General features: G+C 37.2%; 2 protein-coding genes across 2 annotated transcripts; both read left to right on the forward strand.

Moving 5' to 3' along the window:
• The first annotated feature begins 120 nt into the window (after nt 1-120).
• Nucleotides 121-9835, forward strand: LOC306877670 (akirin-1-like). Its single transcript, XM_079429571.1, has 5 exons — nt 121-598; nt 6586-6732; nt 8799-8933; nt 9103-9174; nt 9305-9835. The coding sequence occupies exons 1-5, from the start codon at nt 394-396 to the stop codon at nt 9313-9315; spliced, it is 570 nt and encodes a 189-aa protein (XP_079285697.1). The 5' UTR covers nt 121-393; the 3' UTR covers nt 9316-9835.
• A 477-nt stretch (nt 9836-10312) lies between these two features.
• Nucleotides 10313-14943, forward strand: LOC306877992 (rhomboid-related protein 2-like). The gene is made up of 8 exons (XM_079430069.1): nt 10313-10681; nt 11171-11391; nt 12156-12304; nt 12583-12695; nt 13230-13330; nt 13432-13492; nt 13634-13695; nt 13841-14943. The coding sequence occupies exons 2-8, from the start codon at nt 11173-11175 to the stop codon at nt 14015-14017; spliced, it is 882 nt and encodes a 293-aa protein (XP_079286195.1). The 5' UTR covers nt 10313-10681; nt 11171-11172; the 3' UTR covers nt 14018-14943.
• The last annotated feature ends 3630 nt before the right edge of the window (nt 14944-18573 follow it).

The following is an 18573-nucleotide window of genomic DNA, read 5'->3' on the forward strand; positions in this document are numbered from 1 at the left end:
ACGATTATTACTAGATTTACTAATAAAGTAAACATTTTTTAACATATGTCTTATATTTATGCACTATGCTTTGCACCGTGTGTATCTTTTTGTTGCTTAGTAACAAATTAAATATGATTTAATGTTATTGGGTGAAAAACAAACCTGTGTATTATATGAACCCCCCTCTATGCGAATGGTACAGTCCTCGGCTGTGTCGTTTTAGCATTTTTGCTACAAATCTGGCACTTGGTGATTAAACCGGTGTGCGATTAGAGGGGGAGCCACCGAGATCCTGCGAAGCTCAATAAAAACCCCGAAAAAGTCGATTTAGAAAGAGAATTCGACGTTATTTTAATATCGAAAAGGTGTTGTTTTACCGTTGGTTTTGTTTGTCTTATTAAATCAGCGATCATGGCTTGTGGCGCGACGTTGAAGCGATCTATGGAGTTTGAGGCCCTTCTCAGCCCGCAGTCCCCCAAGCGGAGGAGGTGCAATCCTCTACCGGGGACTCCGACTACTCCTTCCCCGCAGAGGTGCAGTCTTCGCCCGTCAACAGAGAGCCCGGCACACTTGATGTCACCCCAGTCTATGGGTGGAGAACATAGGTTAACTCCAGGTGAGAAGAACGCTTGATTCTCGCCATTTAACGTCGTTTTGTTTGACATGGAGGAGGGTAATGGGGGGTTGTTTAATCTCAGCTAACGTTACTGGGTATTTGAATTTCGACAGTCCGTTAATTTCGTTCCCCCTTAAGCTGTTATGCGTAATGATTTGAATGTCTAAGGGTGTTTCTTGATGAATGGTGGTGTAGTGGGTTTGGGCTGTAGTTAATTATGCAGTTTGGATGAATAGCTGTTTTAGCTCGGCTAGCTAGGCTGAAAGCGGCCGCTAATACAGACTAGCTGACACAGAGCTTCGTTTAACTCCCATGGTTTAGTGTGAACACACACACACACACACACAGACACAGTCATCGACCATTACTACCGAAAACAATACACATGACAAAGTCTTTCTACAAACGCCTAGCTCTGGCCTGGATGGTTAACGTTTATCGCTGCGCTCAGCCAGTTAGTTTATCAGCAGAATTGAACCAGTATGTCCAAACAAAGAGGAAAGGTGTGTATGTGCGCGAGAGTGCTAACGTTATATCATTTCATTTTGATTGAACAGTATTTTTTAAAAACACAAGTTCATTTTGTGTGTAAAGAACCTAGGCAAACATACGCAAACTAATAATTCGATTTACAACATTAATTTCTTGAACGTCGTGTTTTTTCTTAATAGCCTGTATAAATGTTTTGCTGCTTTATGCGAAATTTATGGACCCTTGACGAAGCCTCCCAAATCCTGCTGTTTAGCGCTTGTAAAACAAGCTTTTATCACGTTTAAAAAGACGCCACAATTAATAAATTAGTCAAATATGCCTGAAATGAATAACACTGGTAAAGTTATAGGCAAATATCTGCGCTTTGCTCTTGCACTCTACCATATTGATCATTTAATGTAGGTGCCGAGGTTCAGCTCATGCATCAGTAGGATTTGGGATTGGTAATGTAGAATTTTTTTTTTTTTTTTTTTTTTTTTCTTTTCAGATTCCCATTCCATTAGCAATTGTTCTAGTATGTTGGAGGAAATATTTGCTAAAATAATTTAAATGCTTTAAGCCGAACGTGATAAAAGTAATCACTTGTGATTCAGCGAGTGATTCAGATTTAAGGCCTGTTCACACCAAAACAAATTTGGTGCCATTAAATATGTTTTGGACCAACAAAATAATTTACATGCCATCAAAGCCATTTTTATCAACAGAGAGGACTTCTGAATTCTTTTCCATCACAATGCAAAGAAAACTGGACAACCAATAAGATATTTGTTTTTTTGTTACATGACCAGAGCAGAACTATAGGTGCATTCACACCATGTTGTAACGATGAGATTCCGACTTCTTAAAAATAAATAAATTGTTCACGTACTTGTAGATAATTATGAGAATTACTATTTTCTGTGAGCTCCGACTTGTGCCGCTTGACCACCATACCACCTGACTGCTGCAGATTAATTTGTGACCTGATTGTGGCATTGCTAGGGTTTCCATAGAAATACGTAATTCCAAGGATGTAAACAGCTCTGAGTAAAATGCCAGAATGTCAATTCAGAAACTGAAAATACAAAACTAATGTTTGACTTTCTTCTCTGTGACAAGTGAATTAGAAACAAAGTTGTGCTGCTTTGTGTACCGGGGTAACCACTGTATTTAAGTTTATCTGTAAGCTGAAGCTACTTTTCTTTCTTATTGCTCGTGAACAGACAAATAAAATGTGAAAACATTTCTGTTGGTGTGAACAGACCTTAATTCGTTAATCACTCTGATTCATAAGTTTTTACTGCTTATTTCCCCTTGTGCCCCCTGTTTTTTTTTTTTTTTTTTTAGATTATCAAAATGTTAATGTAGTAACCTGTGTGAATACATTAAGCAGGCTAAAATATCCTTGATGCTGGCATGGCGTTAAAAAGTGAGAAATAAATAAATAACGTTATGCAAGATAATGGGACGTTAGTATGCTAAGTTAGCTGGCATGTCTGTCATTGGTATTTTGAGATGGCAAAATAATTGGTTAGAGACATGAATATTTACATTCTGTTTTTCAGTTAGCTTACAAGAAATGATTGTTCATTCAGTTTTGTTTTCATAATGTGATTTGTGACGCATAATTGTTAAAAATTTGTAGTTTTTACAAAGTTAAGTGACATGCATCATAGTGTGAGTTTTCAAGGATTTCTATCCAGGTGCCACATAGGGCTCGTTTCCATCGAGCGGTACAGGTCAGTACAGTACGGTTCGTTTCCGAACGCCCTGATCCAGCTTGCGTTTCCACCGCCAACAGTATCCTTACTTGATAGGCGTGGTGTTTGCCAGATAGCAGCGATCGATGATAAAGCGTGACAAGCACAACTCTTTTGTCAGTTTTAATGAACAATAATAGCCATTATAAAAGTATAAGTACAAAGTATAAGAAGCTTATAGAAGAAATGAAGACAAATAAATATATAAAGATAAACATTACTTTGTGCCCAGCCAAAACAATATGACCAGAAACAAATAATAGATTCATGAGACCACGAATGCCTGTTAAATATACCCAAAACTACATTCTTGCCTGAAGCTCTTAAAACTACATTTCATGACAATTACAGTAATATTTAGAAAGTTACATGGGTTTTTGGGCAATGACGTTTCACAAGTCCACAAGACCAGACACGAATGCATATTGAGATACGGCTATTGTCGGTGTCAAAATATAAAATTATAAAATGCACTGTTCTATTTTTACACTCTGATGTAAATAAGCCCAACACTCATGGACAGCAGGGCGGAATGAGTGAAGGAGAAGCGTTATCTCCTTGTATCATGCAAAAGTGACGATTCTAGTCAACCAATCAGCATTCTGCTGTGAGTTTAGCTCCATCCTTTTGCTGTGCTAGGTCCCCCAACGGAAGGGTACCAAAAAAAGTGTTACGGTTTGCTATTTTGGTATTATTCACAACTTCTGACAATGGAAACGGACATAAATGTGTACCGTATTGTACTGAACCGTACCGCTCGGTGGAAACGAGCTAATAGAGTACCAATTTTATGTTCCTTTAGCCAGTGCAATTGCTTTGTTGTCCTAGCGGGGATAGTATCTTGCATGATACTGGCTAGACAAACATTGTGAAACATTTTTAGAGAGCTTATTCTCTGTTCCCAAGCCTGCCCATAAGTGCCTGATTGAAATGGCAAGGAATGTAACTGCCCTTAGAGCCCACTTTGGTTTTTGATAGTCTTTTGTGAAACCAAATGCCCCTTATTGTTTTCATGGAACAATCCTCATTAACATCCTCATTTAGGTTTATGTCTCTAGACGGGCAAATTTGAATAGCATCCATTTATGTCCTTGATCAGCAGCTCGCAGGTTCTCTCTTATGAGCCAGTGTCTTGATATTTCAAGCCATGTCTGAGGTTGCTTCATCCTGTTTTTGCTGTTCTAACATTCAAACACGAAAGCGTTTTGCTTTCAAATAACTAATGTGATCGTCTACAATACATCGAATCTCTAACAAAGCGAATCAAGCTCCCTGCAGGAACACACCCTGGGCTTGAGCCCCTTAGCTTGAGGGCTCTTCCTGCCAGTTTGGGGTTTTTAAATTCCCCCCTCAAAGACTCGGCAGTGTAGTGAATAAGATGCTTCAACTCTACACACACTTGCGCTCCCCTCCCCCCAGTCCAGTTCATCCCACACCTCCATTGTGGTTGCATTATCCCTGTTCTGTGAATCCCTTGAATCGCTCCCCATTCTTTCTCAGGAAGCCACTGTTATTGATTGCTTGGTTTGACCATATAAGGTTACAGTTGCTAAGTAACCTGTTGGACCTGGTCTCGGCATTTGACAGCATTTGATATAGGCAGAGGGGCTCACCTGTCATTCAAGGGGGCTGGTGTTGCCCGTTGACTGTCACTCACAAGTTTTTGCGTCTTACTATAACTGTATCTCAAATTGATTTTTGCTTAATCTAAAATGTTGAATTAGTTTAAACAAGTGAAATTGATCTTTTTCTCATTCTCATGGCATCCAAAACCTGTTAGACTTTGGACTGCGATAGGACTGAAAACTAATGATTTTTTGATAATTGATTAATCTCCTATTATATTGCACACTGTCTGTTTGACACACATGAGGCACACTCATTTACTGAAGTGTGAAGTTTAACAGTTCACCCAAAAATCTAAATTCTGTCATTAATTACTCCCCCCCTCATTTCGTTCCAAACCTGTAAGACCTTCATTCACCTTCGGAACAAATTAAGATATTTTGATGAAATCCGAGAGCTTCGAGAAGCATGCATCATGGTACTCTTGATAATGGTGGAAAATGTGACTTGGAGGAGAATTGTTGAATAAAGTTACTTTTGTTTTCTTTGCTCACAAAGTACTCTCATAGCTTCGTAAAATTACGGTTGAACCACTGATGTCACGTGGACTTTTTCTCCGATGTCGTTACTATGTTTCTGGGCCTGTGAACATTTCAGTTATGTTGCTGTCTATGAAGGGTCAGAATGCTCTCAGATTTCATCTGAAATATCTTGTTCCATTTGTGTTCCAAAGAAGATTGAAGGTCTTACGGGTCTGGAACGACATGAGAGTGAGTAATTAATGACACAATTTAAGTGACTTTCTAGTATTTACAGATAAGGATACGATCGTAAATTTAAGTTATGCACAGTGGACAGCAGGTAGACACAATTAAATAATCAAATTTGTTGTTGACTATTTTCATTATTGATTTTTATTTTATAGTTGCAGCTCTATTCTGTAAGACACAAAAAAATATATTTTCACCATGCAAAACAACACTGGATGCCACTCACCCCCAAAAAGCTGAGATCTCTCATGTTTCACAGAAAAGAGTCATTCAGGTTTGAAATGACAATGTTCAATTTTAGGTGAACGGATTCTATTTAATCTGTCTTATTTTTTGTAAGTTTTGTACTGAAACCATTCAATCTACATTAGCAATGATGTTGTCAACAAGTAGCACCTCTATTGTGAAGAAGAGCCCTCATTATAAGATTATCTACACTTGATTAGTGAGTCTTTTGCTTCTGAAATATTCCTTTCTAGAGTGAACGCTGTTGTAAAGTTTCACTTAACGCCCCTGTATTGGGAACGCAAAGCCTTCCTGTGTTTAAACAAATAAAAACCTATCAGATGAGAGCTACATTGTAAACACAGGAAGTCTCTTCTGCAGTGTGGTGCTTTGTTAGGTTGTAGCCACACTGCTCGCTTTGCTGGAATGCATTATCATCAAGCTAGAGAAGCTGGCACCCCTTGAGTTTCCCCTTTTTTCGTCCTCTAGTTGAAGGCCGATGCTAATAGAAGGGGAAACGGAGCGCCCCACCCAAGATAAGTGATGCAAGTGTCCTCCGATAGATGTCCACCCTTGAAGCTTTAAATGACATGCAAACTCGCCCTCCAAATACTCTCCTTTGTGATAAATTAAGATGACCAGAGAAGAAAATCTTAAAGAGTTTGGCTCATGGAAGTCGTGCTGATTTCTAATTCTCCGTTTTGAGTCATCCACTGGTTTTGAAGGTTAAGACAGGGGACTAAACTCAACCCAGTTTTGCTAGAAAGAGACTCTGGATGTTCCCGGTAGCGTTGCTCCCCTCCGCATTGCAGTCCTGTCTCCCAGATTAGGTTTCTAGAAATAAGCCTGACCCACCACCACAAAGCTGAACGAAACTAACCTTCATCCCATTTTTTCCCTAATGTTTGATTGTTTGTTAGTGATGTCAGTGTACCATTGTGGCTGAAGTGAACTGAAGTGAAACTTATTTCTTCATATCTTATTTTTGTCATGGGTCCTGTTCTGAAAGCAGGATATCCTCTCTACATTGTATGTGCTTGAAGAAGTAATGCCAGCAATTACTGTTGTTCTTCACCCCTTTATTGAAGATGATTAAACGCAAGGAAGTTTATTCCTTGGAAAAGATGGTATTCCAAAAATACTTAGCAGTTAGTATTGTTGTTAACTCTCGATTGTCTATCTTTGACCCCCACAGAGCAGATCTTCCAGAATATTCGTCAGGAGTACAGCCGCTATCAAAGGCGACGGCAGTTGGAAGGGGCCTTCAACCAGACTGAGCCCTGCAGCTCCACTGATATCCAGAGCTCCAGTCCCACCCTCACCTCCCCCAGCTCTCCCACAGGTCAGTCCACTCATAACATAATGTCCTGTGGTTTCAACCTTGTTCCTGAAGCCCTCCCACCCCCAACACTGCACATTTTGAATTTCTCTTTCGACTGACACACCCGTGAAACAAAGGAGCTGATGACTGGATCAGGTGTGTTTGATTAAAAAGACAGGCAAAATGTGCATTGTTAGGGTGTGCGAATGCATTAGGGTGCTTAAACTATTTATCAGCCATTTTCTTTATACCAGGGGTGCCCAGTTTTGTTCCTTTAAATCTGTAGTTCAGTTCCAGCCCTACAGTCTATAGTAATTAGGGATGCACTGATCCGATACTGGCATTTTCTGCCGGATCAGGTATCGGTCAGACGAGACTGATCCAAATCTGATATTCTGCGTATACTATTGTATTATTGTTAAGCCCCACAAAAGGCAAAAAACATTATAAAGCACCATAAAATTCTTGTGCACTATATTCCAAGTGTTCTAAAGACGTTCCACAGTTTAATGTGAGGTACAGAGGAATATTTAAGTCATTAAATTCAAGTTAAACTCGATGCTGCGTCTGTCTTTCATCCTCCATTCAGCATTCAAACTGCGTGTCACTTTGGGTTACGACAGTCAAAACAATGAAACTCTCCAAGAGCGCATAGTAACTGAAGTTGAAAACTGCTAAAAGAAAAGGCTTGATAAACTATCGCACAAATGTAATACACTACACATCAGTATTTCTTTTCTTTGTGCTTTGAACTCTTACATATGTAGCGCAGCGCATGTTGCTTCAAGCGCATCAATATGCGCATGCGAGTTGTGCATAAGCGCTTTGTGCCTTTCGTATTATAATACTTTTGCCCAGTGAAAGATTATTAATAGCCTTTCGTGTTCAGCATACGATAGATAGGACAGCTGCCTCCATTACTGTGGATTATATTTAAAAGAAATGTAATTTAACTTGTAGTATATTTTTTTATGTATAAATATTGTTTTTCATGAATTAATTTTACAACAATACAAACAGCGTAACATTTTATCAGATTTAGTCCTTCAGTTATATTTGTTCCCCAGTAAATTTTATTTCACTAAATGTTTAGATTTTCTAATTTCACTCATGATTTTTCTAGAAAGTTTGCTGCTGAATTATCCATTAACCTAGTTTGTAATAGTATTTTTGTCATAAATTATGATTATTATTATTTTTAATTTGTTGTTTCTTTCAAATGAAGTTGTCTGTATTTAGTAGACTGTGTTTAAGACACAAAACCGTGATGATCAGGTCACCACACTGAGGTATAGAAATTCTACATTGATTTAAACAACAACAACAAAAATTAGTGCTGGTACTGGATTGGTATCGGCCGATATGCCAGAATTTTTGGGATCGGATTGGTTCTGAAAAAATGATGCTAGCAAGTTTGAATATGCAGAAATGCAAGAAATATGAGTTATGGCAAAATCTGGTTGTTAAAGATTAAGTATGAACTGATCTTCAAACAGTTTCACCATTAAAAAGGTAGTTTCTCAGTTGCAAACATTGTGACTTGTCATGAGGGTGAGAAACAACCCATGATGAGTAAATAGTGCGTGGTATAAAACAATGAGAGGAAACCACTCAAAACATGCTGCTTAGTACTTACTACAGCTGTGAGCACTTTCAAATCTAGCCTTTTTTTCAGTAGTTCATATTCTCTACTCCTGAAACTGTCAAGTGTAAAAAGTGATGCATGCGCATTAGTAGAATTGGCTCAAGTACATTTGTATACTACTTTTATAGAGCAAGGATGCATTAAATTTGTCTTTGCTGTCACGTTTGATCAGTTATGTTGCCTAATATTTTTATTTCAAATAAATGCGGTCCTTTTGAACTTAAAGTATCACTAAATGACATTTAAAAATTACTACAATTGAAAATAACTTCATTAGTATTACCGATTTTACAGTATTTTTGATCAAATACTGCTTTGGTGAGCATAAGAGATGACTTACAAAGATGTAAATCTGTTTAACGGTAGTGTAGATGTTCTGTAATTTTGAAAATAAAGTGATATGGTCAAGGATGGATATTCAGATTTGCATGTATGTTTTTAGGTGCCTCATCATTGAAGAAGGATCAGCCACTGTTCACACTGAGGCAGGTTGGCTATTTGTGCGAGCGCCTTATCAAAGATCATGAGGAAAAGATGCGTGAAGAGTACGAACAGATACTGAACACAAAGCTTGCAGGTACAACATTGCAGATTCCACACAGTTGTGTATTAGCTTTGAGTTCATGCCTTTCTCAGTAGTGAGAAAAAAATGAGTGCATTTCATTTAATTCATTCTCTGGTTTTATATCAGTTTATAGACTGAATTATGTTCTTAATGTGCTGTTTTTCTTCCTTTTTACCTCAAGAACAATATGAGTCCTTTGTGAAATTCACACAGGATCAGATTATGCGAAGATATGGCGCCAGGCCTGCAAGCTGTAAGTATATTAAGTTCCTCTATTAGGAATCCATTAACATGGTCATGTTTGTTTTAGTATAACAACTGTTTCACTGATTTCAGTTGTAACATGTTTGTCCAAATTCTGATCGTCGTCTCTTTATTTTCAGATGTGTCTTGAAGAACATTATAGATGGTACTAGCCACCCCTCAGCATTTGGTTGCTGTAGAACCAGCCCCCTTCGTTTCACTTGAAATTTCCTCATACTTTTGATTCTCTCTCTTTATTTTTATTTTTTTCCCCCCCTTTAAAATGCTTGGGTGCCATGGTCTATCCACATTTAACTAAGGTTTTTTGCTGAACTGTTACTGATGGCCCAACACCAAACATGCATATCTAGATGCATTCTAAGGAAGTTTAATCTCTTTAAGAATTTGTGGGAAAGGATGTCAAACTACTACTGTAAAAAGCTTGGCTGATGCGATCATCTTTGTATAATGTAATGTGACTGACCTGCAGCAGATATACCAGACTCTTATCTTCTATCCTTCAGTCTGTTTTTTTAACTCAACTTTTTTTTTTTTTTTCTTCTTCTTTTTGACAAATAAAAGATCTGTGATAAGTCAGGATTTGTATTGATTCTGTTTCTTGCAAATATTTTCGGTAATAAATTGTATAGGTTTGTTTGAATGTCAATTTAAACTTAGTTCTCTTAGTACTCTTTTTCTTTTTTTTCTTTTTTTTTTCCTGTAGAACACAAAGGAAATTTCAAATATCTTTTGTGTATTTAATGAATTTGCTAAAGTTGCAAAGAAAAAAAAGTGGCTCAGTTGTTTTTAACTGAAAATGTATTATCTTGTGCATATAGGAGAGATTATTAGTGAATAAATTAAGAATAGCTTTATACATGTTTGGAAATACCAGAGTAAGCAAAAATATTTTTGTATGAATTATCCAAGAAACTTGAATATTAATTGTACTGGCAATAGCGACCTCTAATGGTCATAAAGAGCTCCACCATTCTCTTTAAATGGGTTTAAGCTGCATCTTGTCTTTTTTAAATACTGTACTTGGTACAGTCTTTTATTTGTGGTTTGTTGTGGTTGGAATATATCGTGAAGTTTTATTTGGAAGAAGTGCTTAAAAAGGATGAATACTAATTGCGTCACGTGACTTCAGGTGTGGCTGTTTGAGGAAGTACAGGTAGAGACTAACTAAACTTTGGCGGGTCATAGGTTGCTTTTTTTTCGTTCAACAAAAGTACACCCAAAACGATTCTGCAGAGCTTCCAGTATGAAACAACAGGAAGGAAGACTGGAACCGGAAAAGCTGGATGAAGCCTGTTATTAACGTCCAGGGAGAGCGTAGTCCGTAGTGGGCACACAACTATCTTCTGATTATTTCATGGATATGTTTAATATATATTCTTTATTTCGTTGTTATTATTCTTGAAGCCTACAAGATTAATGAGCACTGATCTGCGCGTGCTCTCAGAGAAATCTCCTGTAAGTTACTCGCGTGAGGGGTGCTGGATCAGAAGAAAGGGGTAAGTTTACTGAAGTATTGTTCTCAAATCGTCTACATGTATTCAAAGTAGTTTCGGTAATAAAAACACTAAATTTAGCTCCTTTTAATAAGAAAGTTTTTCTTTTTATAGAAAGCACGTGCTCTGTAGACTTCAACATTTAAAAAACGTGTTCATTTCTGCTTACAAATATATATATTAATCATTCATGAGGATTATTTTTCATAAAATGGTTTCTAAAATGAAAAGCATAAAGCCTGTAGTAAGCTCGCAAATGATTCCATACAGGATGAGTTTGTTTATGCAGGAAGAGCCAACAGCTCCGGAAGAGAGAGAGAAACAAAAACGTGAAGCTCAAATCTAAATGCTTTGGACTATATTTTAGTTTTCGTTTGATTTTTTGCTAATTGCCAAGAATATCAATAACTTTTATATCAATGAAAAAACCCTGTAATTTCTCCTTCGGCTCTTGTCCATGAATACAGAACCTTTTTTATTTGCATTTTTAAGAAATGGGCGATAATGACATCGAAGAGCAAGACGCTTTCCGCGCGCAGAGCGATGAAGAAAGTGATAATCGAGGAAATCCCAAGAGAAGAGGTCGGAGGGTCGAGAAGTTTCAGAATAATGTTTCTAGATGGATGCTTCCCGAGGAGTTGCGGGAGACGTATTTGGAGCGAGCGAACTGCTGTCCGCCGCCAATCTTCATCATCCTCGTCAGTTTAGTGGAGGTACGATCAGATGTTTGCTGCAAAACATTAACCTTTGCACCAGTGGAAGTTTATCTTTCTGGGTATCTCTGATAAATTGAACCGCTTTCTACTGTCACCACCGTTACTGCTTTTAAGCCTCAACAGTTTAAACCAGTCAAAGCTTGCTGGTCTCAGCTGATTGAAGATGGTCTCCAAAGGGTTTTTATATATATATATATATATATATATATATATATATATATATATATATATATATATATATATATATATATATGTTGTAATATACAATGTAATAATATAAATGTTTGTTCATTGTAAAAACTGTTTGCAGCAACCAGTGCATTTCCATAATTTTTGAATGTTTTTGTTGGGATGTCTCACTATGAAAGAACTGAGATTCTTTTGAGCTTAGCTTTCCACTTTTCCGTTCCTGTTTTGTTAGTTTTAGCCACAGTGTTTAAAAAGCCGGATTCATCCTTGTTTCCATGGACATTTCTCAAAATAGACCTCTAGTCACTGATGATCAGTGTCTTGAAAATGGCAAGATTTTAAATTTTTTTTTCTTTAACAGAAATCATGTTTGTTACACTTTACATATCATTAATTTTACTTATTTTCTGCTGACATGATGCACTTGAATATAAGTTAAACACCGCTGAGCCAACTGCTACAGTAGAAACGAATGACTTTTGAGATGCTGACATACAGGTTTTGGACAGTGCTTTGTGGTAACTGGAATAATGATGTCACAATCTTGTCCTGTGTCTATTTTCAATTGGCAGTTGGGAGTGTTTATCTACTATGCAGTATGGAAGCCTCAAAAGCAGTGGGTAACTCTGGGAGCAGGGATCTGGGAGAGTCCTCTTACCTATAAGCCTGAACAGCGCGAGGAGGCTTGGCGGTTTCTATCCTATATGTTTGTACATGCCGGGTAATTTTGCTGCCGTTCTTCAGTTCTATTTTAAAATGACTCTATTTTGAGACAGTTATGGTTGTACATAAAAGTGCTCAATAAAAAATAACTATTTTATTTAGGCCCTTGCAATTCTGAAAGAATGAATAAAATCATTAAAGTTCCTTTCAGTGACATAATTAAACTCATGTTACACTGTAGAATGACAAATCAACTGATTACTGGATCTGACATCCAAGTTGGTTCCTTATTGGTAACTTTTTAATATATCTGTCTGACCATCTTTCTTGGTTTAGTGTGGAGCATATCTTGGGAAACCTGATAATGCAGCTTTTCCTGGGCGTTCCTCTTGAGCTGGTGCATAAGGGCTTTGAAGTTGGCATGGTCTATATGGCTGGGGTCCTTGCAGGTGGGTTTGTGCATTTTGGTAATTTATATTGGGAATAGGATACAGTATACATTATACATTTTATATATATATATATATATATATATATATACACACACACTCCCATTCAAGAGTTGGGATCGGTATGATTTTTAAAATAGATTTTTAAAGATGTCTCCTATGTTCCCCAATCTTGCATTTATTTGTTCAAAAACACAATTAAAATTGTAATACTGTAAAATATTATTACATTTAAAAATATATATTTAAATAAAGTTTATTCCTTTGATCCTCAGTGTCTCATGGTCCTTCAGAAATCTATTCTATTCTAATATTTGATGCTCATCAATGTTGCAAACAGTATTTAAATAAGTTCAGGATTCTTTGTTGTATAGGAAGTTCATAGCATTTATTTAAAAAATCTTTTAGAAATTTTGATGTCTTAACTGTCACGTCTGATTTATATATTATATATCTGGCTTCATTCATTTCAGTCTTTAGCTCGGGCTTCTCTTCATATTCTCATGGAATGTGTATGTATGAATCCTTTTTTAGGCTCTCTCGCCAGCTCCATCTTTGATCCTTACAGTGCTCTTGTGGGCGCTTCAGGTGGTGTTTATGCCCTCTTGGGAGGTTACTTCATGAATGCTGTGGTGGTGAGTAGATTTCCAGTAATATTTGATGGGATATAATAAAAAAAAATGCAATTCATATAATATACTCAAGTACCAAATAAAACGTTTTCTTTTTGTTCTAGAATTTCAGGGAGATGATGCCACTTCTGGGAGTGTTTCGCATCTTAATAATTGTTCTGATTGGTGCGCCCTTTTCCACTTTCCATTCATGACATCTGACATCTGTTTTGTTATCCACTATTAATATTTGGAAAAACTAAACACTGTGTCCAGACCTGTTTACTGGCAAATAAGTTTTTTTTTTTTTTTTTTTTTTTTTTACAGTTGGAACAGATGTTGGATTTGCTATTTATAGAAGGTTCATTACCCACGAGGCTGGTATGAAGGTGAGACGACTTTGAGACCATATATTGAACAGGCATTTATACCTGTATACCTAGCTACCATACTCAACAGGAATTCTGTAGACCAATATATTTTGTATCTTGTTAATATACCAGAAGGGTCCTTCATATTTGGCTTTTTTGTTAGGTCTCTTTCGTGGCCCATATTGCCGGTGGCGTTGCAGGCATGACCATTGGTTATGTGTTTTTCACCAACTACAATAAGGAGCTCCTGAAGGACCCACGCTTCTGGTTGTGCATTGTGGGATACATCGCCTTCTTCGTTTTTGCTGTAATTTTCAACATCTTCTTGTCCCCTGCATGAGGAGGATGTGTATGTTGAAGTCGTGCATCAGTTTCCAACAGACAATCATAGCTTTTTAAAAGGAGCAGGTCTCAGGTCAAGAAAATCCTGTTGGTTTTTACTAATACACTACATGCATATCTAAAGTAAATAAATGAATTTTTCAGACTGACATTAAAAATTCTGTAATTCATAAAAAAACTAATTCATAAAAATTCTGTAATTCATATCCAAATATTATTTTGGTTTTGCTTAAACACTTACTCAGATCATGTCGTTTCTCAGGAACAAAGTTTAACATTTTAGTATTCATATATATATATATATATATTTGGTGGTATCATTTATTTTATATTCACAAAATTATTGAGCCTTTTTCAGGCTTGTCTACAAATTGCTATCATGACAAAACAGATCAATTTATTTGAACTTAATTGATTTGTAGGGAGCTAAATTGAGCTTTGTGGTTTAAAAGAAAATAATTGTCATTTGCTTTTTTTGTTTTTTTTTTATAAATGTATTTCTATTTTTTTAGACTTCATGTCACAATAATAGCAGTAGAGGGCAACACTGATCAGCATGTAGTCAGACCTCTACCTGAGGTGGCACCAATGTAGTTTAATTGTAGTATTTCATAAGTTATAGACCAGTAATAAACACAAATGATATGCATCTGCAGTTACCTTGGATGTTTTTTCTTGATTATCAATTCATTAAGATTCAGAAATGTTTTAGGTTAGATATGTGGTGGCAACTTGGAGAATCGTGTCATTTTTTTAATTATTGTACAAACATTTTGAAACCAATGTGTCCATATGGGTCTATTTCATTTATCCATAGTATTTGTTTTACAAGTAGTTGAACATGTATGATCTTGTTAATAAATTTGGGTGTGAAGTAAATGCTGTGCTATGTTAAACAAAGTTGAAGTGAGAAAAGCATCCCACAACAAATGCTGTCCTCTGTCCCTCTGTTCTAATTAGCTGATGGTAGTTCTCCAAAACAGATCATTGATTGCTGGCCAATATGGATACAGTGTTCTTGCCAGTCTAGACAGAACATTCCAGGTATTTTCAGTTCACGAAAAATCAATTTGAACTGTTTTTATTACAAATATGTGAGCTACTATGATATTTATGGCACTCCAGTGTTAACAGAGGTCTTTCGTAATTATACAGTGCGTCTGCTGCAGGGAAAGCTTGTTAAAATTACTTCCAAACCCCTATTTAGTTTGTTCTTCTAACTTTAACAAACAAACTCCAGCCACATGGCATAAAATAATCGATCGTTTAAGCATGGTATCATAAAGTGATCTTATTATATACTAATGCTAGTTCTGACCCTTGCTGCACAATAAACTAAATATCTGTGTGATATTAAGCCTACACCTGCTGTGACCTGTAAGTCCTCAAAGGTCATTTAAGGATGAGACGAGGGGCTTTTGCTGTTAGGCAGATTTTCCACTTTACTGACCAATCACATCAGTTAGGCAAATTTATGACTGTAGCAGAACTTTCCAGTACAAACCAGAATTTGGGTTGTGAATCAAATCAATGTGTGAGGCTCCCACCCCTGGAATAATATGTATTAATCTAATTCTGGGCTAATTGTACAGCTTAACTGACTATGTCTGGGGCTGTGTTTTCAACTAAATGTTCATCAAAAGATCAGTACTTTGACCCCAAGTAACAGAAATGTGATCAGTCACCACCATCACTATATTCCCCTGCTGCCCGTGCATCACACAACCATATACTTCGTTCCAATTGTTAGATGCAGAAATACAGGTCCTTCTCAAAAAATTAGCATATTGTGATAAAGTTCATTATTTTCTGTAATGTACTGATAAACATTAGACTTTCATATATTTTAGATTCATTACACACAACTGAAGTAGTTCAAGCCTTTTATTGTTTTAATATTGATGATTTTGGCATACAGCTCATGAAAACCCAAAATTCCGATCTCAAAAAAGTAGCATATTTCATCCGACCAATAAAAGAAAAGTGTTTTTAATACAAAAAAAAAAAGTCAACCTTCAAATAATTATGTTCAGTTATGCACTCAATACTTGGTCGGGAATCCTTTTGCAGAAATGACTGCTTCAATGCGGCGTGGCATGGAGGCAATCAGCCTGTGGCACTGCTGAGGTGTTATGGAGGCCCAGGATGCTTCGATAGCGGCCTTAAGCTCATCCAGAGTGTTGGGTCTTGCGTCTCTCAACTTTCTCTTCACAATATCCCACAGATTCTCTATGGGGTTCAGGTCAGGAGAGTTGGCAGGCCAATTGAGCACAGTAATACCATGGTCAGTAACCATTTACCAGTGGTTTTGGCACTGTGAGCAGGTGCCAGGTCGTGCTGAAAAATGAAATCTTCATCTCCATAAAGCTTTTCAGCAGATGGAAGCATGAAGTGCTCCAAAATCTCCTGATAGCTAGCTGCATTGACCCTGCCCTTGATAAAACACAGTGGACCAACACCAGCATCACTGACTGTGGGTACTTGACACTGGACTTCAGGCATTTTGGCATTTCCCTCTCCCCAGTCTTCCTCCAGACTCTGGCACCTTGATTTCCGAATGACATGCAAAATTTGCTTTCATCCGAAAAAAGTACTTTGGACCACTGAGCAACAGTCCAGTGCTGCTTCTCTGTAGCCCAGGTCAGGCGCTTCTGCCGCTGTTTCTGGTTCAAAAGTGGCTTGACCTGGGGAATGCGGCACCTGTAGCCCATTTCCTGCACACGCCTGTACACGGTGGCTCTGGATGTTTCTACTCCAGACTCAGTCCACTGCTTCCGCAGGTCCTCCAAGGTCTGGAATCGGTCCTTCTCCACAATCTTCCTCAGGGTCCGGTCACCTCTTCTCGTTGTGCTGCGTTTTCTGCCACACTTTTTCCTTCCCACAGACTTCCCACTGAGGTGCCTTGATACAGCACTCTGGGAACAGCCTATTCGTTCAGAAATTTCTTTCTGTGTCTTACCCTCTTGCTTGAGGGTGTCAATGATGGCCTTCTGGACAGCAGTCAGGTCGGCAGTCTTACCCATGATTGCGGTTTTGAGTAATGAACCAGGCTGGTAGTTTTTAAAAGCCTCAGGAATCTTTTGCAGGTGTTTAGAGTTAATTAGTTGATTCAGATGATTAGGTTAATAGCTCGTTTAGAGAACCTTTTCATGATATGCTAATTTTTTGAGATAGGAATTTTGGGTTTTCATGAGCTGTATGCCAAAATCATCAATATTAAAACAATAAAAGGCTTGAACTACTTCAGTTGTGTTGTAATGAATCTAAAATATATGAAAGTCTAATGTTTATCAGTACATTACAGAAAATAATGAACTTTATCACAATATGCTAATTTTTTGAGAAGGACCTGTACATATACATAATCTACACTACTTTAGAAAGGATGCATTCAATTAATCAAAAGCGATAGTAAAGGCAGACTTTTACCCCTGGTTTCATAGACGAGGCTTAAGCCAAGTCCCATACTAAAATGCATGTCTGGGCTATTTCAACTGAAAGAACTTGCACTGAGTGATCTTAAAATATGTCAGATTCATTGTTTTGCCACAAGATTCACACAGTAATGTTTTTATCTAAGGCATATTATTAAAGCTACTTAAAGCTACTTTTAAACTTTCTATTTATACCCCCCCAAAAAAAAATCCTGAAAAAGTCTTCCGCAAAACTATAGTAGCACAGCTGTTTTCATTACTGATAATAAGAAATGTTTCTTGATCACCAAATAATCCCAAATGGCTGCTGAAAAATCGGATTTGCTATCACAGCAATAAATTACATTTATTTTTTTAAAATATAAAAATTTTATGTAAAATAATTTAATTATGGTGCATCTCCAAAAATTTGAATATCGTGTAAAAAATGTAAAGTTTCATATATTCTAGATTCATTACATGCAAAGTAAAACATTTCAAAAGTTTTTTGTTTTAATTTTGATGATTAGAGCTTACAGCTCATGAAAGTCAAAAATCCAGTATCTCAAAATATTAGAATATTTCCCGTATATCTCAAAATATTAGAATATTTCTCTTAGATCAATCAAAAAAAGGATTTGCAAAACAGAAAAGTTCAAGTTCCTTAAAGTATGTTAATTTATGCACTCAACATTTGGTGAGGGCTCCTTTAGCACAAACTCCAGCATCAGTGAGGAATGGCATGGAAGCGATCAGCCTGTGGCACTGCTGAGGCACTATTGAGTCTTCAGCTCATCTGGATTGTTGGATCCACTGTTTCTCATCTTTCTCTTGAAAATATCCCATAGATTCTATATGGGGTTCAGGTCAGGCATGTTGGCTGGCCAATCAAGCACAGTAATATCGTGGTCAGCAAACCACTTGGAAGTGGTTTTGGAGCTGTAGGCAGGTGCTAAAGTCCTGCTGGAAATGAAATCAGCATCTCCATAAAGCTTGTCAGCAGATGGAAGCATAACGTGCTCCAAAATCTCCTGGTAGATGGCTGCATTGACTCTGGACTTGATAAAACACAATAGACCAACACCAGCAGACGTCACAGCACCCCAAATCATCACTGACTTCAGAAACTTCACACTGGACT

Source organism: Barbus barbus (assembly GCF_936440315.1).
Source record: "Barbus barbus genome assembly, chromosome: 12".
Classification (NCBI taxonomy): Eukaryota; Metazoa; Chordata; class Actinopteri; order Cypriniformes; family Cyprinidae; genus Barbus; species Barbus barbus.